Genomic DNA, 27,795 nt, shown 5'->3' with positions numbered 1-27,795 from the left:
CAATACATACACAATGATGATATAGATATCAAAACAAAAACACATAACCAAGGAGGCTATAAATGGCCTCTACAACAAAAGTCTGTGACCAGTACTACTGGCTACTGCTAGAATTGCCAACATCATCTAGCTCAGTGTTACTTGGGAGCGAGAGCGAAAACGGGAGCGGAAGCGACATTTTCAGAAACTCCCAGTTTGGGAGCGAATCCCGGAGGAGTTCGACAACCAATGTCACTAACATCAAGGTACATAGAGGGATTGGTGCTCTTGATTAAATACGAGTTCCATACCCTAATACATGACAAAATTCAATGGAAACATTGCAATCCCCCAATCCTGACATCCTGAAAAACTGATAAGTCTGCTGGATTTTGAATGAAATCTAAAATTCTACTTTCTCTGTATGAAATCCAATGAGGCTAGAACCACTCTCAAACATCCTGAGTCATTTCATGGTAATGTTAAAAATTTAAGAAAAAGGATGAAAATGAAGATTAAGGAGAATGTCACTTTTACTTTAAGAATTTAACATTACCATGAAATTTGAATAGCATATCAATACTAGGAGAGGGGAATGGACCCCAAAGACCAGAAACCAATTAATAAAACCATTTGGAGTCCCCCACACTCGGGAAAAACATAAAAAATAAAAAAATTGTGTTTTTGGGGTTTACTGGCCGCATGAAGTGACCCGGCCGAGGCGGCCGAGTTAAGACTGACTCGGCCGAGTTAGCCGAGTTAAGACTGACTCGGCTGAGTCATTCCATGACTTGGCGGGGTCAATGTTAACTCGGCCCACCGAACCGGTTCGACGGCTGAGTCACAAATTTTTTTACCGGCTCAGACCAACTCGGTCGAGTCGGTTCATGACTCGGCGGGGTCAGTCTTAACTCAGCCCACCGAACCGGTTCGACGGCTGAGTCACAAATTTTTTTACCGGCTCAGACCAACTCGGTCGAGTCGGTTCCGAGCCGGCCGACTTTTAAAACACTGGGTGAAGAATAATCCTGATTTTTTATCTTCCCCTGTAGTTAGAAGCAACATACCATGTCACCTTTCAAGGCAAGAAAACATCACAGCTTCATGCCTTTCGAGGCAAGAAAACATCACAGCTTCACTCCTTCTCTGATGTAATAAACTCATATGCAAAGTTGTTATAATATTTGTTATGAGAAATTTGCTCCAATTCTATGTTGTTGAATTTGTTTCTAATCCAATTGGCCAGAAGCAAAACACTTCGATTACTATGCACATCCAACTAGTTGAAATGAAAATTTCGACATCCTTCATCGAGAACAGATTGTGCAATGGCCAAAGTGGGAACTAATATTTCCATATGGCCAATACCCCTAGTTGATTTGATAACCATATTCATTGTATTCTCCATCCATTTATGAGCTCCAACGCAACCTTTGGACTAGCAGTTCTCAGTGTTCTGACATCAGTATGAAACCGTTGATGCCACAACTCCAGTGATCTACCGATACCAAAGATCTAATGGATAGATCCATCCCATTGATTGGTAACAATGATGGAGTCTTACTTGGAGCCAAAACCATGTTGAAGTTAGGATAAACATCTCTGCTCCAAGTGATCCCTTCTCCTTATCATCAAGAATTTTCTTGTTTGGATACTCTCCATTTTCTAGGCTATACTCTCAAGTTCCATCTACATTAATCCTTTAGCTAGCTCCACTATACGTCATCACTTCTTTAAATGCCACACAAAAATGTCACCAGTTACCCTTTATTGACTAGACTTAGGGAAGCGATACTTGACAATCTTTTAAAAACTTCTTCAAGGATTGCGCATTCTCGTCATTATGTCATGAAACTATAGTTTCTTTATCCATACCACATACTTCAGCCTCATTATATCCAAGGAGGCCACCTCCACCAGAAAGAAGATCCATGTGGCGTGAATAAGTAAATTTGGATTCTGGAAACAATAAATACACCTATGACAACGAGAACTCGCTTCCATGACTAGTGTGGTCTGATCCTTTCTCATCACACCATATGCTCAATTTTCTTTGCAAGAGCATAGTTCAAGCATCTGTACGTGAATATATTCCCGCATCCTTGCTCAGCAAGTAGAGTTCTTACCCGGTTTCTACTGCTTCAAGGGTGTAAACATATGTAAATCTCCATAATACGTTACTTGTTAGTATTCAAAAGTGAGAATAGCAACCCGTACCCTGATATATAGATCAAGATGGATTATAGTTTCTTCAAATAGAATCCTGAGCAACTAGAAATATATTTCAAGTTGAGAAGAATCGAGAATTTGGTAAAAGTTGAATACTGGATCAAGTGGCTGTGAAAATCACTGGAGGTTAAGAACCTTGAGAATATCTCTCTTCGCCATAGAGCACAATTCGCCCCAACCAATGAAGAAATAAATCATGTTTCAATGTGTTAAAATTGGCAACTAGGGCCAAACTCCACATGGGTCATCTTATTTATGACAGTTGATATTCTTATTAGATTCCTCTCTCGGAGAGGTGTAGGATTGATCTAAAGATCATCCGATTCTGACATGTACAAATGAAGTTATGAATTTATTTTGATTATGGACAAATTGTCAAGGTCGGCCAGCAAACTCATGTAGGCTCAGAAGCCCAACAATGACTTCTCACACATCTCTCTCTCCTCACCTGATTGGGTACGGATTTCTGGGCAGCCTCTCCACACGTGCGAAGAAGAAGATAGTCATTTTCTGTTTTGGGCATTGACCAGCGTGGGTGGAATTTCAGGAAGGGTTTTGACCAACATTGACTTGTTTGACCGCATTTTTGTTAAGGAAAATTCTGTTTGGGCAGGCCGCATTTCTTAGCACAGAAATCGAGGCAATCCATACTGTTTGACCAGCGTTGACTGTGGTTAGGGCTGACCACAGGTTGACTGTTTGACCAAACTTTGACTAGGCAAAATTCGTTTATTTTGAGGGATGTTTCATCTTGCAATTTGGAGGCCGAAGTTAACTAAAGTTGACCGAATCTTTGAAGGTCAAATCTGCCCTGTTGACCAGCGTTAACTTTTCTAGTTAGAGCTCTTTTGCTGCTGTTATAAATTATCAGAATTTGTAAATTGTACTATCTCTCTCTGTTGAACTATTGAAGACTAAAGGAAGATTTGATCAAGGGTTTCCCCACATTGGGGTTTGTCCTTGGCTGGTGCCACATCTTGTGTCCTCTTGTCTTGACTTGTCTTCTATCGTTTATGTTCATGTTCTATCAACATTTGACTTGCATGTTTATGTGATTGCTAAACTGAAATTGATATTGGGCTCATAAAGAAATTGAAATAAAATTGCTCTAAGGCATAGAACATACCATTGTTGCCTAAAATTAACATGGTATTAGAGTTGTGGTGAAGACAAAGCCCAAGCAAGAGTGAAAGAGCAATCACCAACGACAGTTGGACAAGGACAAAAGACTCAATGGGTTCCTCATCCTACTTCCCGGCTAAAAACAAGCTCCATGATAAATCTGACTATCATGGATGGAAGATGTCTCTTGATTTAACCTTGGAAGAGAAGGAAGTGATGGATTATGTGCAGGGTAAAATCCCTGAGCCTCCTTCAAATGCACCGGCTGCTGCGAAGACCAAGTACAATAAGGCTGAAGTCAAAGCAAAGAGTATTATCAGGGATTCCATTGACAAGCATCTGTTGGCCTACATCTCCAAATTCAAGACCTCCAAGGAGATCTACGACAGGTTGGTCGGCATGTTCAAGGTTAGTAATGCTAATCAAATTCTCTTTCTCAAGAATAAGTTGAAGGATATTAAGAAGAGCAAAGACAAGGACATTCAATCCTATTTCTTAAGGATTACTGAGATCAAGAATGATCTACTCTCGATTGGAGAAGTCATTCCTGACAGGGAACTTACTCTCACCACCCTTGGAGGACTCCCACCTGAGTGGTATGTATTTAGAACCACTATACTCAACAATGATCGAATTCCAGGGTTTGAAGAATTGATGTCAAGATGCATTCAAGAAGAAACAAGAATGGTGTAGCAAGAAATGCCTTCTAATAGAAGCAAACCCAATGCATTCGCCGTTGATGCCGAAAGGAGGAATAATGCAGGGTCTAAAGGTCATTTCCATGGAAAGCCTGGATCTAAGGGAGGAAGGAAGGGCAGGTGCTTTGTTTGCAATAAGTTTGGCCACTATGCAAGGGAGTGTCCTAATAAAAGGGATACACCTCGAGATGATGACTATCGTAACAACTCCAGGGGCAACTTCAACAACAACAACTATCAAAGAAATGGCAGGTCCAATGGCAAAGGAAAAAGGAATTTGGGACATCAAGGAAATGGTCAACCCTCCAAGAAATCAAGGAACTCCAGGTATGATGAATCCAATGTTGTTAACAATAAGCAAAAAAGAGTATTATCTTATATCGGCCCTCTCCACTGCCTCTCCTCCGAAAACTTTGGGAAATTGGCTTATTGATAGTGGTGCCTCAAGGCACTTCACCGAATACAAGGAAGACCTCTCTAATATGATATAAAAGGAAACAAACTTGGAGATCATCCTTAGAGACGATGCCACCTATCTTGTGAATGGAGTAGGGAATGTTACCCTTCAATTGAATCAAGGTAACACTATTCATTTGCAAGAAGTATTATATGTGCTTGATCTCAAGAAGAACCTGTTGTCCATTTCAGCAATGGAAGATAAAGGATTCAAGTTGGCTTTTATCAATGGAAAGGTACGTGTTTGGAAAAGAAATTTCAAGGATGCTTTTACTCTTGGGTTCAGGGTTGACAGTTTGTGTCAAGTTGGAGTAATTCCATTGGGAGCCATGTCTTGTGACACATCTCTACAATCTGAACTATGGCACCAGAGGTTTGCCCATCTTCATTATAAGGCCCTACCCGATGTGAGATCGATGGTGACAGGTATGCCCGAGTTAGAATCCAATGAATTCCAAGATTATTGCAGAGAATTTGACACCTAATCCTCAACGGATGGGTGAACTGGAACGCGAACAGTGATCAAGAAGATGAACTGATCCATCCCATTTCTGTATATAAATGATAGTTAGCTAATGAATTAAGCAATCAGTTTTTTCTCTGCCCATTCTGGAGTTACCCTGGCCTGACATGGTATCAGAGCACAGGTCCCAGAATCCTTGTAACTCCTCTGGCCATAATGCCTCTGCCTGAACGTTTGCCATAATGCCTCTGTCCTGCGCTGCTCTGCCTCTGTCTGATATTCCTCTGACAGATATCTCTGCGCTCTCTGACTAACCTGAACGCCTGAGACTGCGCACTACCCGGTTTGAACGCCTGCGTTATTTGTCATGCTGGTTACCGTTGAACACACTCCTTGTATTCCCATTCTGTCAGTAAGAAGCTCGTAGGCGGTTTGTATCAGAGCTTCAAAGAACTTTTCTGCCTTTTCTTTTTTCCCGCTCTCGGCTTCGGCTTTTCTCTTGGCCGCCAATGCTTCCAGGATTTTTTTCCGGTCCTCAGGCATGGTTGCAGTAACGTAAGATCTCTATTAGCCGAAAATCCTGGTATCCATTCATTTGATGGCGGGCTGCTTGCCCCAGAGAAGCAAATCAAATTGCAGCAGGACTTGGAAAAGCAGTACACGGCAGGTTTGAGGCGCCGAGATGGTCGAACTGTTGAATTAGGTCTATAGGCATTACGGGTGGCTATGTCGTCTGCATAGTTTACTTAGCTTGTCTGTCCAGTTCTTTTCTGAGGAAGGTTGTGGCACTTGCCACATTGCTGATATTAGTGTCAGTCTCTCTTGCTTATGAGAGTGATAGAAATAGGTTTATAAATTCTTTTTGCATAACTTTTCCATGCAATTTGAATTATGGGTTCCCTTTCTCAAAACAGTATAGCCGTTTGTTTTGCGGAGAAATGAATTGGCACAATCTGAACAATTGCTGTATATTTTCGTTGAATCAAACAATTGCATCTATGGTCTCGAATAGATCCGCTTAAAGATATTGGTTACTGAGAAAGCGTCGACAGCAGGGTTAAGATGTTTTCATTTTCCTTATTGTCATGATGGTGATCAAAGGCTTCAAACAAAGGCTTTGTCGTTGAATTAGAAACCAAGTTCAGTGTCAAATGCTACTACTGCTACATGTGGGCAGCCTCGTGAGTAGTTCAAAAAAAAAAAAAAAAATCTACCATTTTATAACATGGATTTGTCGTGTTTTAGTTGATGCTTCATTCACGGCTTTCATGGTGGGTTGAAGGCTGTAACTGGGGATTTTATTCATTTTTATTAAAAATCCTAAGCTATCTTCTTTTGCTACAAGGTCTGTTCTGCACAGCCACCAGATTTTGAATAAACTTTTCAATCTGTGTTTAATAGAAACGATACTCAATCTGGTTATGGGCCCACGTCTAGAGAATCAAAGGGATTTATGGTGATTTTTTAGTCTTTTCAGTGAACTTTGAAATTGTAATACCGTTGCTGCTCCAACTTTGTAGAGCTCGCGGTTAATACCGTTGCTGCTCCAACTTTGTAGAGCTCGCGGTGAATGACTGATTATTTTTTAAACAACCAAAGTTATTTCCCACAGAAATCTTTTGAGTACAATTTCACTGTACATCAGTAAAAGTTTTTTTTATCAGCAGAAATTTCTTATCAGCAGAAGTTTTTTTTTAGCAGAAGTATTTTTTTTACAGAATGCATTCAATCATTTCTATGGTAGGAATAGTTCTCACTGGCAAGGAGAACTATTCTGAATGGTCTCGGATGGTAAAACACACCCTCATCTACAATGAGTTGTGGAAAGGAGTGTGTGTCGGAGAAGAAGACAAAGACCTTGTGCAGCCTACATCAGATAAAGAACTTGTCATTTGGGAAAACAAGAACAGCAAAGCCTATGCATTGATCGCAGCATCTGTAAATGAAGAAGTAAGTCGTCATATTTCATCCTATTCCACTGCCTTTGAAGCTTTACAAAAGCTGAAAGAACTCTATGATTCACATTCTGCACTTGAAGTTGTTCAGCTCATGATTAAACTCTTCACTCTTGAACTAAAAAATAATGATCCTCTTGCTCTTGCATCTGAAATAAAGTCTATAATGCATGATATTAAATCCACTAAGGTTGAGCTGGATATCTCTCTTATTGCCTTTCTCAAAGCACTCTATCCTACCTACTCCAATTATCTTGAGTCTTTACAAGCAAATGGAAATCTTAAAGACATAACCTTTGAGTCTCTTGTGAAAAAGTTTGCTGAAAGAGAGAAAGCCTTTGGAAAGAAAACAGTCCCTGAATCTTCTGAAGAGACTGTTTGCCTTGCTCATAAAGAAAAGCATCATGCTCAAGATTCTACAAGAGGAAGAGGTGGACGAAGAGGAAGAGGAAGATACTTCAGAGGCAGGGGGGCAGACATTCTCAAGGTGAAAAAGCAAATCTGCATTGCATTCGCTGCAAACGAAATGGATCACATGATGCTTCTACATGCAAGCTACCATGGGACAAAATTGAGCAGAGAAGAAACCAGCAGAAAGGTAAAACTGATGACACAGACAAAGGTAAAGCACCTGAATCCGCTCACTATATTGAGGCACAATGTAACATTGGAGTAAATGAAGATTTGTTTAATGCTTCACTTGCTTCTTCGAAAAATGATTGGTTGCTTGATTCAGGAGCAACCTGTCATATGACTCATAGGAAAGATTTTTTTGAAGATTTCACTGACAATGTTGATGGAGCAGTATACTTTGCAGATCAGTCAAAAATCAAGCCATCAGGGCTTGGCACAATCAGGCTTAAACTGCTTGGTCTTCCAGACTTTCTTCTGGATCATGTTCTATATCTCCCACAGCTCAAGAGAAACTTGCTGTCCTTGGTCCACATCCGCCAGCAAGGTCACTCCATTCATATGTTTGATGGAAAGCTTGAGGTAAGAAAGGCATCTAACCACTCACTTGTCATGAGGGGTATAGAAGAAGAAAGACTTCTTAAACTGCAAGGAACCTCTGCTCATGCACAACATTTCTCATATATTTCTCATCATGAAGAAGGTACACTTCCGTCAAGTTTATTATGGCATGCTAGATTTGGACATTTAAACTATGATAGTCTCCGCTTGTTGAAGAAAAATGGTGTTGCTGGTTTGCCTACAATTCCTAGAAAACATAAGCAATGTGATGCTTGCATTCTAGGAAAGCATAGCAAACAGTCTTTTCATGATTCACATTCAAGAGCACATAGGAAGCTTGAACTCATTCATTCAGATTTATGTGGTCCAATGCCTGTTCCTTCTGCAAATGGAAATAAATATATCATGACATTTATTGATGATTACACCAGAATGTGTTGGGTTTATTTATTGAAGAACAAATCTGATGCTTTTCAAACATTCAAGAATTTTCATAAATGGATTGAAAATGATGCACAATCTCATATTGGGTCTATTCGCACTGATAATGGAAAAGAATATACATCAAATGAATTTGAAAACTATCTTCGCCAACATGGGATCAAACATCAAACAACTGTGCCTTATAATCCTCAACAGAATGGTGTAGCTGAAAGAATGAACAGAACAATTTTGAATATGGTACGATCCATGCTTTTCTTCAAAAATGTAAAGATAATGTTTTGGGCTGATGTTGTTCTATGTGCTGCATATATAAAGAATAGATGTCCATCTAGTGCTATAAGAAACAAAACTCCTTATGAATTGTGGTATGGACATGTTCCTTCGGTAAAACATCTCAGGATCTTTGGTTCCACCTGTTATGCTTTAATACCAAAGGTGCATAGAAACAAACTTGGTGCTAGAAGTCGTAAGTGTATCTTCCTGGGGTATTCAAACACATCTAAAGCATACCGTCTCTATGATGAAGTAAATAAAAAGTTTGTTGTATCTAGAGATGTCATTTTTCTTGAATCATCCAAATCTGACAGTGTTGTTGAGCGGCAACTTGATCGCTTGGACAGATTCACAAAACCAAAATCATTCCAAGAGTTTGATAATCAGATTCCACATCTTGAAGGGGGGTTCCTATACTAGATCAACATGTGGAATCTTCTTCTGAAGAACAATCTCCCCTGCATGACACTCCAACAACGAATGATGCTTTAAGTGATGTAATTGATAGAATTGGGAGACTCAATCTTGATTCAGACCCAACTCAATCAACAGAGCAGCCTGGACCATCTCAGAAAGGTCCCCCAAAGTGGCTGACAAAGACACTTGAAAGTGTTCATCCTGATGAAATTGGAAAAACAGGAACCAGAAATACAAACCGACAAGATGGAGGTGATGTAGATAACTCTAATTCACCTGTTGATATGGATGTTACTTATGATTGTGAATTGAACTTGTCTACAGATTTTGAACCAACTTCCTTCAAAGAAGCTGCTTCTCATGATGAATGGAAAGAAGCGATGCAGAAGGAGTATGATGCCCTCATAAAGAATGGCACTTGGAAGCTGGTTGATCCTCCATTTGGAACCAAACCAATTGGCTGCAAGTGGGTCTACAAGAACAAATACAAAGCTGATGGCTCGCTTGACAAGCACAAAGCTAGGCTTGTGGCAAAAGGTTTTGCACAGAAGGAAGGGGTCGATTATGAGGAAACTTTTGCCCCCACAGCAAAATGGGCCACCATCCGGACACTCTTTGCACTAGCTGCTCAGAACGGTTGGAAAGTCCATCAAATGGATGTAAAAACTGCGTTCTTGAATGGAGATCTAAAAGAGAATGTTTTTATGTCCCAGCCTGAAGGATTTGCTGTGAAAGGACATGAACATAAAGTATGCAAACTTGTGAAGTCCTTGTATGGCCTCAAACAAGCACCACGAGCCTGGTATGAAAAACTAACTGAGCATCTTCTGAAACTCAACTTCAATCATTTTGATCTTGATGATGCAACTTTATTTGTCAAGAAAGTTGGCAAAACAGTTGTATATCTTGTGGTATATGTAGATGATCTTTTAATGACAGGGAACAATGAAAGCTATATTGCATCCATAAAGAAAGAATTAGGAAAAAGTTTTAAAATGACTGATTTGGGCTATGTTCATTACAATCTTGGCATTGAAGTAACCCAACATCCAAAATCCATATTTCTTTCTCAAAAGAAATACATTGGAGATTTGTTAAACAGATTTGGCATGACAGAGTGCAATCCTCTTTCTACTCCAATGGAACAAAACTTGAAGCTCACATCTATTGAAGGAAAGGAATTTGAGGATGCAACAAAGTATAGACAGCTTGTAGGAAGTCTCATCTACCTCACTACTACCAGACCAGACATTTCATTTGCTGTTGGAATCCTCTCCAGGTTTATGCAAAAGCCTTGTGAGGGACATTGGTCTGCTGCAAAAAGAGTTCTAAGGTACTTGAAGGGAACTCAAGACCTTGGAATCAAGTATACACAGGTGGACGACTTCAACTTGATTGGATACTCTGATTCAGACTTCGATGGAGACAAAGAAACTGGGGTTTCTACTTCAGGATATGCTATGAGTCTTGGATCAGGAGCTGTCTCCTGGAGATCACGCAAACAATCAGTACCAGCAGATTCCACAACAGAAGCAGAATATGTGGCAGCAGCTGAAGCAATGAAAGAAATTGTGTGGCTCAGGAAAATTCTTGAAGATTTGCAGGTAAAACAAATACAATCAACTCCACTCATGATTGATAACACCTCTGCAATAAAGTTGGCCAAGAACCCAAAGTTCCATGATCGTACTAAGCACATCAATACTAAATATCATCTGATCCGACATCATGTTGAGGCCAAAACAATCCATCTTCGTCATTGTTCCACAAACGAGCAAATTGCAGACATCTTCACCAAAGCGCTTGGAAGAGAAAAGCTTGAAAGATTCAGAACGATGCTTGGACTCACCAACATCCCTTCAGATTAAGGGGGGGAATGTTGACACCTAATCCTCAACGGATGGGTGAACTGGAACGCGAACAGTCATCAAGAAGATGAACTGATCCGTCCCATTTCTGTATATAAATGATAGTTAGCTAATGAATTAAGCAATCAGTTTTTTCTCTGCCCATTCTGGAGTTACCCTGGCCTAACAAAGAGGGAGACTACAACGCCATACACTCCCGAGCAGAATGGTGTGGCTGAAAGGAAGAATCGCTCTATTGTAGAAGCTGTCTGTGCCATGCTTCATGATCACGGCCTTCCGAAGTTTCTATGGGGTGAAGCTGCAAATATCGTCGTGTATGTTCAAAACCAATGCCCTCAGTAAGTATTGGACTCCAAGACTCCCGCAGAAATGTTCACTGGTAGGAAACCTGATGTCTATCATTTTAGAATTTTTGGAAGCCCTGTATATTTTCATGTGCCGAAAGAGAAAAGAAGCAAATTGGGTGCATCTAGGAAGAAAGAAATCTTTGTGGGCTATAGTGAAAATTCTAAGGGATATAGAATTTATGTGGTTGGTCAAAAGGAAGTTGAGATAAGTCATGATGTCACCTTCGACGAAGATATGGCCTTCGGGAAGATCAACAACCTTCCCATCCTAAGGAAGGGCAAAGAAGCTGACACAGGAAATCAGGGTGAAAAAGAGGATGAAACGATGCCTGATGTTGATGAACCTATGGATCCTATTGATCCACTCCCTCATGAGCCTTCCTCCTCCAAGAGGAGACCCTCATGGCTTAGGGAGACTATCGAAGATGTTGAGAGGCACATTGCACCAAGGGGGGACTTTTCGTTAAAACAAGAAGCCGAACAGGTATCAAGGATATTTGACGGCCATGAGCACTATCATTCAAAATGAGCCTTCATCATTCGAAGAAGTCGTGAAACAACAAGTATGGAAGGATGCTATGAATGAAGAATACAAGTCAATTATGAAGAATGATGTATGGAATGTGGTCCCTAGAACCCAGGACAAATCGGTTGTCACTTCTAAGTGGCTCTACAAAATCAAACATGGAGCTGATGGAAGTGCAGAAAAGTTCAAAGCTCGCTTTGTTGCTCGAGGCTTCTCTCAAAAGGAAGGTATAGATTACGATGAGATATTTGCACCTGTTGCCTGATACACCACCATTCGCTCAATCATAGCCCTTGCTGCCTCGCAAGGATGGAACCTACATCAGATGGATGTCAAGATCGCCTTCTTGCACGGTTCAATCAAAGAGGAAGTCTATGTGGAACAACCCAAGGGGTTTGAAGTTCATGTATGCAAGTTGAAGAAAGCTCTTTACAGATTGAAGCAAGCGCCCCGGGCTTGGTATGAGAGGATCGATAGCTATCTGATGAAGCTGGGATTCACCAGAAGTGAAGTCGATCTGAAACTTTACTTTAAGGTTGAAAATGAAAAACCTCTCATTTTGGTACTTTATGTGAGCGACCTCTTTCTGACAGGTGCAGACCCTCTCATTCACAAATGTAAGAGGGAGTTGGCTTTTGAAATTGAGATGAAGAACCTAGGACTGATGCACTATTTCCTAGGGTTGGAGATCTGGAAAAAGCCAGGAGAAATTTTCCTCATCAAGGAAAATATGTTGTGAAGATATTGGAAAGATTTGGGATGGTGGACAGCAAGCCTATGACTACTCTTATGGAACTTAACTTGAAGAAGTTATGTGGTAGTGTTGTTGGACCTGAATTGGGAAATGTTTCTAAGTATTGTCAACTCATAGGAGCACTGATGTTCTTAGTGAACTACCGTCCGGACATATGTTTTGCAATTAACACATTAAGCCAATACATGGTTGAGCCTCATCATATGCATTGAATTGCCACCAAGAATCTTCTAAGATATCTTCGAGGCACAATCACTCATGGACTGAGATACACTGCCGGAAATGTGAGGCTCCATGGTTATTATGATGTTGATTGGGCTAGCAGTGTGGTGGATCGCAAGAGCACTTTTGGATGTTGTTTTTCTTTGGGTTCTACTTCGATATCCTAGATGAAGAGGAAGCAAAAATCGGTTGCCATGAGCACCGCCGAGGCCAAATACATAGTTGCTAGTATGGACTCCTGTGAAGCTGTCTGGTTGAGGAAGCTCTTCAGTGAGTTATTTGGACATGTGTTGGATATCACCGTGATCGTCTGCAACAACCTAAGTGGGATCCGATTATCAGAGAATCCCGTGTTTCATGATGCTCCAAGCATATAGATATTAAGTACCACTTTATCCGGGGTATGGTACAATGAGGAGCAATAAGGCTCCATCACATTAGCACTGATGAGCAGGTAGCCGATATTATGACAAAGCCCCTTGGGAAGGTCAAATTCTTGGCCTTCCGAGAACAACTTGGAGTTATGGAGAGACCCTCTTATGAGGGTCCTGTATGAGATGAACATTGAGCTCTGGGAGCTCTAGGGGGCTTGGGGTACCTTTTGGAGCGGTGAGCAACCACATGGTGAGTGGTTCAGCCTTCCCCTAGTGATTTGTTGTGTACAAAGTGAGTGGTTCATCCTTCCCCTGTGATACCCCTTGACGACATGTGAGCAGGACGAGTGGTTCATCCTTCTCCTGCCGAGACATCCTACCCATGCAGTCTGGGACTCATGGGAAGTACCTCTCATCTGGCCAATGAGTAGGGAAATGAGGATAGGAACCATAGTACTACCGATGGACGCATCGTGTACTATCGTACTCCCTATGCTAGGATGTCTGATATTGATCTGGGACCAATGGGAACTGACTTCAAGTCAATAAGAGTGACATGAGACACTCTCTTTTGATTGGAACTAACTTCGGGTCAGTAAGAGTGGTATGAGACACTCTCTTTTGATTGGGACTGACTTCGGGTCAGTAGAGAATGGTATGATACATTCTCGATCACTTCTTCTTCTTCATAGTTCAGCAAAGCAGAGCAGTGCATGGATGGCAGAGATAGTACAGATTGGCAGATGGATTAGCAGGTGGAGTTCTCCCTAGTTGAGAGGGAGTGTTAAAATTGGCAACTAGGGCCAAACTCCACATTGGTCATCTTATTTATGACAGATGATATTGTTATTAGATTCCTCTCTCGGAGAGGTGTAGGATTGATCTAAAGATCATCCGAAACCGACATGTACAAACTAAGTTATGAATTTATTTTGATTATGGACAAATTGTCCAGGTCAGCCAGCAAAATCATGTAGGCTTAGAAGCCCAATAGTCACGTCTATTCATCCTCAACGTTAGCCTATAAATACATGATACCTCATCCTCATTTGGACACACTTCACTTCTCACACATCTCTCTCTCCTCGCATGATTGGGTACGGATTTTTGGGCAGCCTCTCCACACGTGCAAAGAAGAAGATGGTCATTTTCTGTTTTGGGCGTTGACCAGTGTTGATTGAATTTCTGGAAGGGTTTTGACCAGCGTTGACTTGTTTCACTGAGTTTTTGTTGGGGAAAATTCTGTTTGGGTAGGCCGCATTTCTAGGCACAGAAATCAAGGCAATCCAAACTATTTAACCAGTGTTGGTTGTGGTTAAGGCTAACAGCAAGTTGATTGTTTGGCCAGACTTTGACTGGGCAAAATTCGACTATTTTGAGGGTTGTTTCATCTTGCAGTTTGGAGGCCGAAGTTGACTAAGGTGACCAAATCTTTGCGGGTCAAATCTACCCTGTTGTCTTTTCTAGTTAGGGCTCTTTTGCTACTGTTATAAATTATCAGAATTTGTAAATTGTATTATCGCTCTCTGTTGAACTATTGAAGACTAAAAGAAGATTTAATCAAGGGTTTCCCCACATTAGGGTTTGTCCCTCGCTGGTGCCACATCTTGTGTCCTCTTGTCTTGACTTGTCTTCTACTATTTATGTTTATGTTATATCAGCATTTTACTTACATGTTTATGTGATTGCTAAACTGAAATTGATACTGGGCTCATAAAGAAATTGAAGTAAAATTGCCCTAAAGCATAAAACATACCATTGTTGCCTAAAATTAACACAATGTCATAATACTATCTCCACTACCCTTTCGAGGCTTGGTCCAATTATTTGAAAAGCTCGACTTGGAGATTGGGCCTAAAACCAATAATTTTAATAAAATTAAAATCTCTCCATATAAAAGGCCGAGAGCATAAAGAACTTACAAAAAACCACTGACTGCACAAAATTCAATTTTTTTAAGCAAAAATTTAAAAAGGGAATTTGTCAAGTGATATCATAGCTCCCAATGAAAAAGTCGTCATTCCTTTCAACATTTGATTGAAAAACCTTTATCATTTTCGCCCGGCAAGATTAGGCTACAACAGGATGAAAAAAATTGAGGTTGTTTAACCTCTCTTTCTTGCCCTAGATGCGTTGATCTAAAAGCCCTGAGAATTGAACTGAACACCCTTCTTTTGTTGAGTTGAACACACAAATCATCTAGTGCATAATGAGCCCAGTCCGCGCCCTTTTCCTCCTTTGAAGTCGACCCAGACCCACCATCTCCATGAATCGCTGAGATTAGATCTCAACAGATGGCTGAGATCACTTCAATTCTGACTATAGGAAAAATAAAATAATGAGATAAAGTGTAAATTGTGCCTTTGGCCCACTTGTGGGTCCATTTGTTAAATTTAGTGCACCTCTATATTTAGCTCAACCCTTCCTCCTCTAACTCCATTTAACACTCCCTCTTAGAGAGGAAGGTGTTTTGTACTACACCCAATTTATCTTTTAAGTAAACAAATATGCCCCTTGCTAATGCCTTGGTCAGAATATTTGTTGTATGCTCCTTTGTAGGCACGTACAAGAGTTTGGCTTTACCCCTCTGAACACAATCCTTGATATGGTGGTATTGGATCTCAATGTGCTTGGAGTGGTCAAGAAACACTAGATTTTGAAAAAGCTTGACGCTTTGATTGTCACAGTGTATGATTGTGGGCTTCAACTTCTGACTAAACAACCAACAAGTAGTTTCCTCAACCATATAGCCTCGCAACTGCCAGGGTAGCAACCATGTACTCGGCCTCAACTAAGCTCAGTACTCTTGATCTCTGCTTCTTGCTGAACCAAGAAACAGTTGTTGACCCGGCCCACCTGTTAAATTTAGTGCACCTCTATATTTAGCTAAACCCTTCCTCCTCTAACTCCATTTAACACTCCCTCTTAGAGAGGAAGGTGTTTTGTACTACACCTAATTTATCTTTGAAGTAAACAAGTATGCCCCTTGCTAATGCCTGGGTCAAAATATTTGTTGTATGCTCCTTTGTAGGCATGTACAAGAGTTTGGCTTTACCCCTCTGAACACAATCTTTGATATCGTGGTATTGGATCTCGATGTGCTTGAAGTGGTCATGAAACACTAGATTTTCAAATTGCTTGATGCTTTGAATGTCACAGTGTATGACTAAGGGCTTCAGCTTCTGACTGAACAACCAACAAGTAATTTCCTCGCAACTGCCAGGGTGGCAACCATGTACTTGGCCTCAACTAAGCTCAGTGCTACTGGTCTTTGCTTCTTGCTAAACCAGGAAACAATTGTTGACCCAACACTAAAGGTACAACTCGAAGTGGTCTTCCTGTCTATTGAACCCCCTGCCCAATCCACATTTATGAAATCCTGAAGCCTCACTCCATCAACCTGCCTGTATAACAACCTATAATCTGGTGTACCCCTAAGACACCTAGGTCCTCAACACATGCTTGGCAGCTACCCAATGCACTTTGATTGGCTCAACCATGAACTGGCTCAACTAGTTAACTGCAAAGCATATGTCAGGTCATGTGTTCACCAGATACATCAACAACCCAATGAGTTGCTTGTAAAGTGTAGCATCAACTCGCTCTACTCTGGTAGCATCCACTTTCCTCCAATTTGTGACCAGAGGCGTGGTCATGGGCCTGCACTCCTACATGTGGAACCTCTTGAGAATCTCCTGCCTGTACCTGCCATATCCCAAGAATATCTCCCATCACCCTGCCATACCTCCAAGCCAAGGAAATAGTTCATCAACCATATATCCTTCATCTCAAACTTCTCTGCAAGATCCTTCGTGCAATCAATGATGAGCTTCTCATCCCCTGTCAGTATCAAATCGTCAACATATAACACAAGAATGAGAGGCTGGCCCCCAACCACAATATAATACAAGTTAGGGTTAGCTTCACTCTTGGTGAAGCCCAATCCTAGAAGGTAGTTGTCTATCTTAGCATACCATGCCCCCAGTGCCTACTTGATCCCATAAAGAGCTCTCTTTAGCCAACAAACATGCATATCTCTGTTGAAAGTGTGAAACCCCTCAGGCTGCTCAACATAAATCTCTTCCTCAACAACTTCATTAAGGAATGAGTCTTCACATCCATTTGGTGGACCTTCCACCCCATAATTTGGTGCAATCGCCAATAATATGGTCCTAATGGATGAGTACCGGGCCACGAGTGCAAATGCCTCATCGTAGTCTATCTCCTCGACCTGAGAGAACCCTTTGGCCACAAATCTAGCCTTACACTTCTCCACATTCCCATCAACTGTGTGCTTAATCTTATACACCCAACGTGAACCAACCATTGATTTCCCAATCGGTTTTGGCACAATCTCCGAGACATCATTCATCATGATGGAGAAATACTCCTCCACCATGGCATCTCACAATACCTGCTAAGAGTTTGCCTCCTTATAACAAAAAGGATCTGAGTCTATCAACTCAGTCATCAGCACCATGTACCCCGTGTATCTTTGTGGTTGTTTACTCTGTCTGAATGTGGAGTTGGGGGGCTCCAACTCTCTCCTGAGCCTCCCTGATCGATTGATCTGCCCACTTGGCTCATCCTCTCCATGTACTGGGAGTCACTGGCTGAGTGGGCCCCGCTAGCTCTACTCTCTCCTCATGTTCCTATGTTTTCTCCTCATTTGTGTGTTGCTCAGCCTACACAATAACTGGCTGTGATGAAGTCTGAGGAGCTAGTTGAGCCTCCTGCTTGGGATCCTACTGCTCCTAGTCCTGTTTTGCACCCTACTCACCCAAGGACTTCCTGAGAGCCCTTTCTTCCTCGAACTTCACATCACGCTTGATCATTGTCTTTTTGAGTGCTAGGACATACACTCTGTATGCCTTAGATGTCTCGTTATAGCCCACGAAAATGCCCTTCTTTGTTGTGGACTCTAGCTTCTTTCGATTACTAGAAGGTACATGGCATTAAACAAGATTGCCAAAAATCTGAAAGTGAGACACATCAGGGTTCTTACTTGTGAAAGCCTCCTTTGGTGTGACTCTGCCTAGCACCTTATGTGGGCTCCTATTCTACAAAAAGACTACAATGTTGCACGCCTCTGCCCAAAGGAACATAGGCAGCGCCTGGTCATGCAACATGGCCTTAGTCTCTCTAACAATGCTCTGGTTATTGCATTCAACCACCCCATTCTATTGAGGTTTATAAGGCGTGGTAAGTTATCTCCTAATGCCCTCCTTGGCACACAAGTCTCTAAATGCATTGGAGATGTACTTCCCACTGTTGTCTAACCTTGGAGCCTTGATCTTTTTACCTATTTGATTCTCCACTAAGACTTTAAACTTTGTGAACTTCGAGAAGACTTTATCATTCTTCTTCATGAAGAAGATCCAAGTCTTTCTCGAGTGACCATCAATGAAGGTGACATAATATTTGTGTCCCATAAGGGATGGAGAGGAAAATGGACCACAGACATCTGAATGCACCAGCTCCAAAATGCTCTCGACCCTGTTGTCTCTGTTGGGGAAGGATGTCTTGGCATACTTGCCAAGCATGCAACCCTTGCACACATCATGTTGGTCAACATTGCACTATGGCAATCCTGTGGCAATCTCTTTGAGAATCTTCAGCGATCCATGGTGTAAGTGACCCATACACCTATGCCATAGCTCCCCAAGGTCACAGCTCTGCTCACTACCCCCTCTACTGCTCAAGGTTGTGGTTGTCTCAAACTGAAGCCTGTAGAGGTTCTTCACTCTAACTCCAATCTATTTAGCTGCATCGGAGTTGAAAGGCTTGATAAAGGCCTTTCCTCTGCTAAAGATAACCACATAACTCTTATTCTCCAAGGTTGAGATTGAAATAAGGTTTTTCTTCAACCTAGGGATGTAGAGGACATCTTTGAGGTAGAGAGGATTCTTGGACTTCCTATCAAACTTGACAATACCCACGCCCTTGGCTAGGTACCTGCCATCATCTCCCAGCTCTATGTGAAACTACATATCATTTTCAATCAGTTGACTGAAATACTACTTGTTCCTGGTCATGTGACAAGATACTCCATTGTCACCATACCACACGCAGCTAGCCACTAAGTTTTCCATGCAAGTTATGAGAGACAACTCCCTCTCAAAGTGAGAAGTGAACTCCTCCACCTCTGCTGACGTTGTCACGTGGTCCTTCTTGGACCCCTTCTTCCTGCTTGGACACTTGGTAGAATAGTGCCCAAATTGATGGCAAGAGAAGCATTTTATCTTGTTGAGGTTTTTCTTCTTACTCTTGCCTCTGGAGCTAGACTCAACCCCTCTTGTGCCTTTCTTGCCCTTGGCCTTGCCCCCTTTGCCAACTAGGGAAAAGTTCTCCTCTTCCTCAATCTTTACGTGAGACCCAACTTTGGCCTGCTTTCGAATCTCCTCTTGGACACAATCACTCCACAACCTCTCCCATCCTAGTAGGTTTTCTCTGCCACTGATAGCATTAGTAAAGTTTTCCCATGACTTGGGAAAACCCAACAACACAAAACTGACAAGGTCTTTGTCCGAGACTATCTCCCCAACTCTAGCGAACTTGTCCCTCACTTGGGTGAATCTGGTGAGATATGAGACCACAAACTTAGACTTCGCCATTCTGATGTTTCTGAGTTTGTTTCTGAATTTGTCTCTGAGTACTAGCTTCCTAGCCTCACTCGAACCCTGGTACAGCCCTATGATGGTTGCCCACATACCCTGAGTTGTCTTTTTGTTGGACATGTGAGGAATGATATGATCCTTGACTCCTTTAAGGATAATTCTTCTGGAATTTGCATCCTTCTTATTGTGTTGGGCCAGCTACTGAGGATGTGTTGGTTGGGTTGGTGGACTATCCACAAATTCCCAAACTCCTTGCTCCTCCAGCACTACACCAATCCTCTCCTTCCAAGAACAAAAGTTTGAGGCCCATCAAGGGGGTCCTCAAATCTCAGCCCCAAATACACCATACTACAGTTCGATCTACTCAAAAACCATTATCCAAAGTAGCTTTAGGAAAACCCTAGCACAAGTCAACTTCTACAGAACCCTAGGTCACGTTGCCAGAGACCATAGCGCAACCCTTGAACTGAATTGCGCCTTTTAACCTACTCCTGAAGAGGTAAACACACTTTTTGGTCTTCAATCAGAGGCTGAGCTTTGATACCATGTTAGTTTTTAAAACCCAACAACTATTTTAATGAAATTTTTGAAATGAAAGAGCTAAAACTGAAGATTCAAAAGCATTCATCAAATATATTGAGTTTCCTAACTGAATATTGCATAGAAAAACAAACTTGAAGCAGAAGCACACCATAAAAACAATACACCAAAAATTTGCCCAGGAAACCCCGACTACGGAAAACCTGCCAACTTGTGTGTTCTTATTATGCTTCAACAAAATCTTCAAAAAATGATTACAAAGAGGAGAGAACTCCCCTTCACTCAGCAAATCCTTCAACACAACTGATCTGCACCCTTCTCTCCTACTCAGCCTCCATGCCTGCACACTGTATGGAATCATACACGTACGTACGGCATGAGTACAGCCCCCTCTACACAGCTGAACTCTGCCTCTCTGAAGATGAACGTTGGCTAAAAAAATCTTGAGATTGTTTGACCTCTCTTTCTTGCTCTACATGCATTGATTTGAAAGCCATGGGCACTGAACTGAACAACCTTGTTTCGCTGAGTTGAACACACAAGTTGTCTAGTGCATAATGAGCCTAGTCTACACCATTTTCCTCCTTTGAAGTTGACCTGGGCCCACCATCTCCATGAATGGCTAAGATTGGATCTCAATGGATGGTTGAGACCACTTCAATTTTTTACTATAGGAAAATTTAAAAAAAAATTAAGTAAAAATAATGAGATAACGTGTAAATTACGCCTTTGGCCCACCTGTGGGTCCCCTGCTAAATTTTGTACCCCTATAAATTTAGTTGAACCTTCCTAACGTAACTCCATTTAACAAGGGCATTCCAAGCAAATTTCAAGGACATTCCTAGCAAATTTCAAGAATATTTTAGGCAGATGTCAAGGATTTTCTGTGTAGATTTCAAGAATATTAAGGACATATATCTTCAATTTTGACAATCATGGACATTGACAAATGGACAATATGATCATTTTTCCCATCCATTATTTTTGTATTGCATTGAATCTAAATCCATTATGCAAAGTTGCAACTCAAAACCTGGATTTTGTATGATGGCTTCGATTTGGGTTTTTGGTGATTTAAATATTGTACATTCAACAACCACAATACAACAAGCAAAGCTTCCATGTCAAGAAAAGGTGAAATGCAACCTTTCATGTTTTTGCACTGATCCTTGTGGTTATTGCTCTTGTTCTTCTCATTTTCCAGGTCATCTATGTTGAAAATGTAGTGAGTGAGGTCTTCTGGCTTGTGCCTTAGCTAGTGAAGACCTCAGATTGTCCTTCTCCCAGTATGAGTGCGATCTCATGAGTTAGACTTCACTTAGGATTAGCTATTTCCAATTTACTAGAATAATCATCAAGTTAGCATGTGTAGAGTTGGAGCTTCTGTTAAGTGGATTCTGCATCAGTTTGACCACAAAACAAGATGGTAGTTACAAGATCAGTTAAAGCGAGTTAGTCTTCAGTCTTGATTAAAGGAAGGACAAGTTAAGTCTCCAAGTGTTGATTAGGGAAAGACAGTCACTCTCAGTTAACTAATCAATCAAAATTTATGTTCTAAAATTGAACTGAGCCTCCTTGCATGTTCGAATTGGGCCTATAAAGAGGAGGACAAAGTCACAGGAAATCAAAGTTTTGGAGCACAAGGATTGTGAGACAAGACAATTCACGAGTTTGTGAGAGTCTTTGATTGTGGAGAACGCAGATCTTGTGTCCTAGGAAATAGGAGATCATAAGTGTGCTAGAATTTAGGACGTTGATTGTGCGCAGGATTGAGGAGCTAGTGTCCTAAGGAATAGAAGGCAAGAAGTGTGCAAGGAAATAGGAGGAATTGCGCTAGGATTTAGGGGCCTCTTATGTGCTAGGAAATAGGGACCTAGTGCGCAAGGATTTAGGAGGCTTGTAGTGAGCAGAGATCAAGGAGAAGAGAGCAGGTTTTGCAAAGCAAGTCAAGGAGGCAGCAGAGGAACAATTGCATGCTAGAGGGTCAAGATCAAGCAGTAATCAAGGCCAGACAAAATCAATTGTATCAACTAAGATTGTGTGAGAAGCAAGTCGCTTTCTCAAAGAGACAGATTGCTTTGTAATATATCCAAGTGCTCGAGAACAATTAATAAATTACCACATCAAGGAAGTTGTTTTCCCTATTGGATTTTCTAAAAAAACAAGTGTGTCAATTTTTGCATGTGTTTTTATCTCTGTGTTTTTATTTCACTGCTTATGAATTGTTAAGAAACTTTGTATCCTGGTGAAAGTAAACTAGTTTCAGTTTTCAGTTATTCATCCAAGTAGTTGTGGAGTTTCATGGAAATTTAACAATCTCAGCTTTTACGTATTATACAAAGGTATCCAGGAGTCATTCAACTCTAATGCTTCCCATCATCCCAACCTCAAGCATTGTGAAAACAATCAAAGAGTAGTGACTTGGACTAGGTACTAAATGTTTGAATAAATTCCTATTCAATCACCTCATTAAATTTATAATATGAATCTAATCTCTTTACAAAACCAAAGTGTCTTACAGTGGTTTTCAACACAGTTGTAAAAGTCTATGAAACCTATTGAGAAGGGACTGCCTATTATGTTTTTAACATAATCATCATTAACAAGGAATATGAGAAGGAAAAGCTGTTATAGGGACATTACTCTGTCTCATAGTCCCTTCATGGACCTTGTTGCAAATTGAAAATAATTAAACTTAAGTTTCCTAAAGTTACTATGCATTCTGCTCATGTCTAACGGCTAATAATGGAATGTCATTCAACCCTTTTTTAAATTGTTCAAGTTTTTTGAAAATTAACAAGAGTAAGGGCCATGCATAATACTATCTAGTATATCTTATTATGCTTACAAGCCTGAAACAACTACAATTGTTTGTGGTAAATTCTGAATTTTTTATATTGTTTTAATATTATCATTATTATTATTATTATTATTATATATCATTGACATCCCCTACCCGTCATCCCTTGAAAAAATTTGGGTGCGCCCTAATCATCCTGAAAACACATCCCCTGCCCCCGTTGTTGAACGGTCCAAAAACCAATGCAACATAGCAAAATTGTGAACTGGTGTTCCTAACCGTAGAAACTCTTGTTAGGTTCTAACTTCAACAAAGCTAAATGTGGATAGCAGTTATTGCAATGTCAAGTTGCTGCTCACTATCGTGTACTTGATGCAATATTCAAACATTTTTATATGCAGGGCAACACGGGATTGTGTGCTCATCCTCTTCAACATTTTCTTTACTGCATATCTGGCATGTCCCTTCCCATCACATTGCCGTTGTTCTGTGGCACCAACTCTTACAGTGAAGTTTATGGACCCATCCTCTTCGACCTTTTCCATATTGCATTTCTGTGTATCCCACCATCCCATCATACTTTTGTCATCGCCTAGCATCAACTCTTTACAATAAAGATTACAAGAACTAGCTCTAATTTTACTGGCAATTCTCTACTTTCCAGCTAAATGGTCTACAGAGATGAAGTCATAAAAGAACGGGAGAGTCCACCTAGCACAAGCACTATCAGCTTGCTGTTTGCTGATTATGGATCACTATACGACTCGATCAGAAAATCGAAAAACGACAAAGCATAGAATTATGATCGTGTTATTTGAGTTTTTCACGAAGAGCAATAACCTCCGAGGGCAATGGGCTAACCTCGGGAATGATTCCAGCCACTGCGTGAACTTTTGATTTTATGACCCAGTTACTATGATGTGCCTTGATTGCACTCCTCCAAGTGCTTGCTTTTAGACATTTTGTTGATCAGCGTTCACTTTTTGTATTTTGACAGCAATAAATTACCGGGCTTTATAGCAATTACTGCCAAATAACCCCTGATAGTGGTGGCTACCCTAATAGCTCCTTTAGATGCCGTGTCATATCCAATACTAAGAAGGAAACAAAATTTGAAAGAAAACCCTAAAGGTGGGGGCGGCTATCAACAAATAACACTTACAATCTAGGCAAAATGTTGCCTGCGTGCTGCACGAGCTCATACAAGTCAATAATTGTACATCCTCGCTTGGTCTCCTCCCTGAAAAAGAATTCCAGCTTCCTGAGCTCGTCAAATGCTCGCATGTCTACGAATCAGGAGTCAAGGATTGTCTCATATGCCGCAATTGGATTCAAATTACGAGCAAAACAAAGTAATGAACAATTAAAGGATACAGAGCTCGTAATATTTGTGAGGCGAAAGCCTGGATGTTCTGAGTTCCGCAAGCATCTGAGCCGAATACTTCAGAGCGTCCCGGAGATTATTCGAGTCCTTTAAAAGAAGAACTGTAAATGATCGGATCTGGACACAAATAAATAAACAATGTACGAATTCAAGCATTAGGAAATTTAAAATACCAGGGCTCGATGCATATAAAAGGCGTTCTGTTGGAGGCCCGCGATGCCTTCGGCCAGCCATTTCTCCTGCTCCTCTGCGCTGCTCATCGATTCGTTCTGCATTTTCCGAATCGCCAAACCCTCGGTTTCTCCGTCGTGTTTCTACTGCTCTTCTTAATGTATGCGGTCACTGGACCTCGACTAAAAACATAAAATGTGAAACACGTATCGCTTACTTTTGTTTTTTCCGTGGTAATGCTTTGTGCTAGAATATCAAATAGAAGGTTGACCAGTTGGTACGCCTTGCAATTTTGTGAAATGAACGGAGCGGGTACCAAATGTTTTTATATGTTTTTTTTAGCATTACACATTTTTAATTTATTTTTTTAAGGAGGGATACAGCCTTTAGAGGTCAAAAGGCTTCCTTCACACACGCAAGGATTCCACATCGGATCAAGTTGGAACTCGGTTTTATGGCAAGGGCTTGTCCTAATTACTAAGCCATTCTAATTTTGAGAGGTAAGATAGCATCCTTCCCACATACACAAGATAGGTTTAAGCTTAAACTTCGTTATACAAAGTTAGGTTTAAGTTTAAACTTGGCTATATATATGAGAAGGTTGCGTTCTAACCATTAAGAGACAACTTTTATATACATGCAATACCTATGAGTATTGGTAATTTTTAAATGAATTTGAAAACTCATAATAACTATTGGTAATTTTTAAATGAATTTGAAAACTCATAATAACTATTGGTAATTTTTAAATGAATTTGAAAACTCATAATAACTATGTCAGTAGTTGGTGAGAATTTATTATAATAGTTCAATTCTAGAACTTGACCAATAACCAGTAGGATCATTTTCAACCATAAGATGTTCTCAACCATCATTGGTTTGTTCGAAAAGCTTTAGAATCTAGGGTCAATGCTAAAGTTAGAAATTCATCATTATGAGTTGAAGGGGAAGGTTGGTGATCCCTGCATTCCTACCTCTCAAGAGCCTATCGTCTTGCAATGTGGCAAGGCTTGATTACTACAAGGAGAGTGTGTGCACTAGGCATGGGGAGGCTTAAGTTGCCCACTGGTTATATTAAAGAGAGGAGCACACTAATAATCCAAAAATGGTTATGAATGTGCCCTTTCCATCTAATCTTTCGAACTTGCATTTTAATCTACAAGGATGGAGTTGTATCAATGAGCGCATTCTCACGCCACGATAAAGTTCATGAAAGCTCATTTATCATTAGAAAATAATTTGTTTTTCTTCTACAAAAAATAAAACACTTCAACATGAACACACATCTAAACATATTTAAAATTAACAACTCAAAGAAGGTGATATTCGAATAGATCTCCCCCGGTTCCACAAACCTAGGCTCTCACTCCAAAGTGCGTAGCTTGCAGCTCCCACCTAGCTCCTCCTCCACACCATGTGTCATTTACTCCCTCTCTTGCGAGCCAGCTGCCCCCATATCGGATCCCTTCATTCTCGTGCCCCGTTATTAATCTCCCCATCCCCATGTTCACTCTTGTAGCCAGACTGCACTCTCCTTCTGACATTCTCTTCAACGGACATTTCACCATTATGTCTGCAATATTACCCTGCATGACCACGAATCGAGATAGGGGAAGAGACAGGTGCCCTACAGAGGGAGAGGCCATGGGTGCCCTCCTACCAATTTCGATGATGCCACCATCGCCACCATTTTTTACAATGGGATCCCCAACTCCATATGCAGAGAAGTTCTTTCTTGATCCAAGTGGATATCAGCGGCGACCTACCTATTCCACCTAGACCTCCAGTCAATTTCATCTATTTCCTTGATTATAGTAGCATTTAATATTTTTAGTATTTTTTAGGTCTTGAACTTCTAGAGTCGTTTTGACCCCCTAAACGACGTTTTTTTGAGGTCCATAGTGGACCTATAGCTTTAGGTATGGACTTGCGACAAATCTTGTAATACTCAGAGAGATCTTTCCAACGAGGTATTGTACGCGCCAAACAGAGATCATACGACCAAGTTACGACCCCAAGAAGTTGGTTGCTCAACTAACCACAACGAGGCCCACAAATTCTTGGCATTCCATCTCTTAGGGTTAGGGTTTTGGTTGTTTTATGGTTTTCCCTTGTTGTTCAATAATAAAAAGGCCCTTGAGCCTCATTGTAACATAGTTAAGAGGCATATGTAGTTGCCACATTTATTCTTAGAGATAAGCTATCATCACCCGAGCTAGTTTATTTCCATTTTGTATGTAAGCATATTTCAGTTCTTTGATATTAATGAAATGAAGTTTTATTTTGTATTGCATCTCGATGTTTATGCTTGTATATGTATTCTATTGTGTTCCTGTATAAGTTTGGATCAATGATGTTAGAGCAGTCTACTCTTTCTCTGTTTTTCTTTGCATGTCCTCGACGAGGATAGGGTATAGGAGTTAGGGCTTGAATTGGTTGAACCTTTGCAAGACTAGCCTCGCAAACCTCGACGGCCTCCCATGGCGGAAGAAAAGAAAGATGAAGGAGCAAGAGATCATTTCAAAATATTGCTTGAGGAAGCCCTCGAGCGATAGAGGAACGTGATGATGGATAACTTTGCCCAGGTCCTTCAGCGACTACCCACAGGCAACGCATCTTTATCCTGCAACCACTTTGGAGGCGCCACTCCCTTTAAGGTACAAGTCTCTTTGAAATTCCCATATTTCAAGGCCAGATAGATGCAGACGTAGTAGATAGATTATTAAATCTATTGGAACGATATTTTTTGGTTCATGACTTTTCCAATCGGGAAAATATTACATTTGCATTCCTCAAAGCCACCCCCCATGTCAAGAGTTGGTGGGAAACCTACTGTGAACAGAAGGACGAGAGGGAATCCCCATTGTTTTCAGCTGCACCCAATTGGAATTCTTTCTGAGATGCCATCAAGGAACAATATTACCATGTTAGGAGCTATGGAGATAAATATATAAAGTGGACCATGTTACAGCAGGGAAGTGACAAAGACGTGTCAGAGTTCACAAATATTTTTCATACCCTTCGCATGAAGTTGGGTATCAAGGATTTTAAGCGGCATTTGGTACTTAAGTACCGCGGTTTTCTACACAAGTACATTCATGACGAGATGGAGTTCCTGAACATCTCCTCACCTGGCGTCGCCTATTGATACGTTGTCAAGATTGAGCATAAATTTAAACAGAAG

General features: G+C 40.9%; 1 protein-coding gene across 3 annotated transcripts in view; it reads right to left on the bottom strand.

Moving 5' to 3' along the window:
• LOC149143759 (vacuolar protein sorting-associated protein 35B-like) overlaps positions 1-24,854 on the bottom strand; it is a 223,208-nt gene extending 198,354 nt beyond the window's left edge. Inside the window, exons 1-3 of one of the 3 annotated variants that reach the window (XM_089446795.1) lie at positions 24,614-24,854; positions 24,431-24,527; positions 24,219-24,342 (exon numbers count right to left, since the gene is read on the bottom strand). In XM_089446795.1, coding sequence (XP_089302921.1) covers positions 24,219-24,342; positions 24,431-24,527; positions 24,614-24,715 — 323 coding nt within the window. In that variant the 5' untranslated portion in view covers positions 24,716-24,854. The remainder of the gene's footprint in view (positions 1-24,218; positions 24,343-24,430; positions 24,528-24,613) is intronic. The other 2 variants (XM_089446796.1, XM_089446797.1) reach the window with 2 other exon arrangements.
• Positions 24,855-27,795: the final 2,941 nt, after the last annotated feature.

This window comes from Pinus tabuliformis, chromosome X (assembly GCF_031772625.1).
Source record: "Pinus tabuliformis cultivar Carrire ecotype Pingquan chromosome X, CPIR1, whole genome shotgun sequence".
NCBI lineage: Eukaryota > Viridiplantae > Streptophyta > Pinopsida > Pinales > Pinaceae > Pinus > Pinus tabuliformis.
The sequence above is the reverse complement of the archived record's forward strand: the minus strand, read 5'-3'. Positions and strand labels throughout refer to the sequence as shown.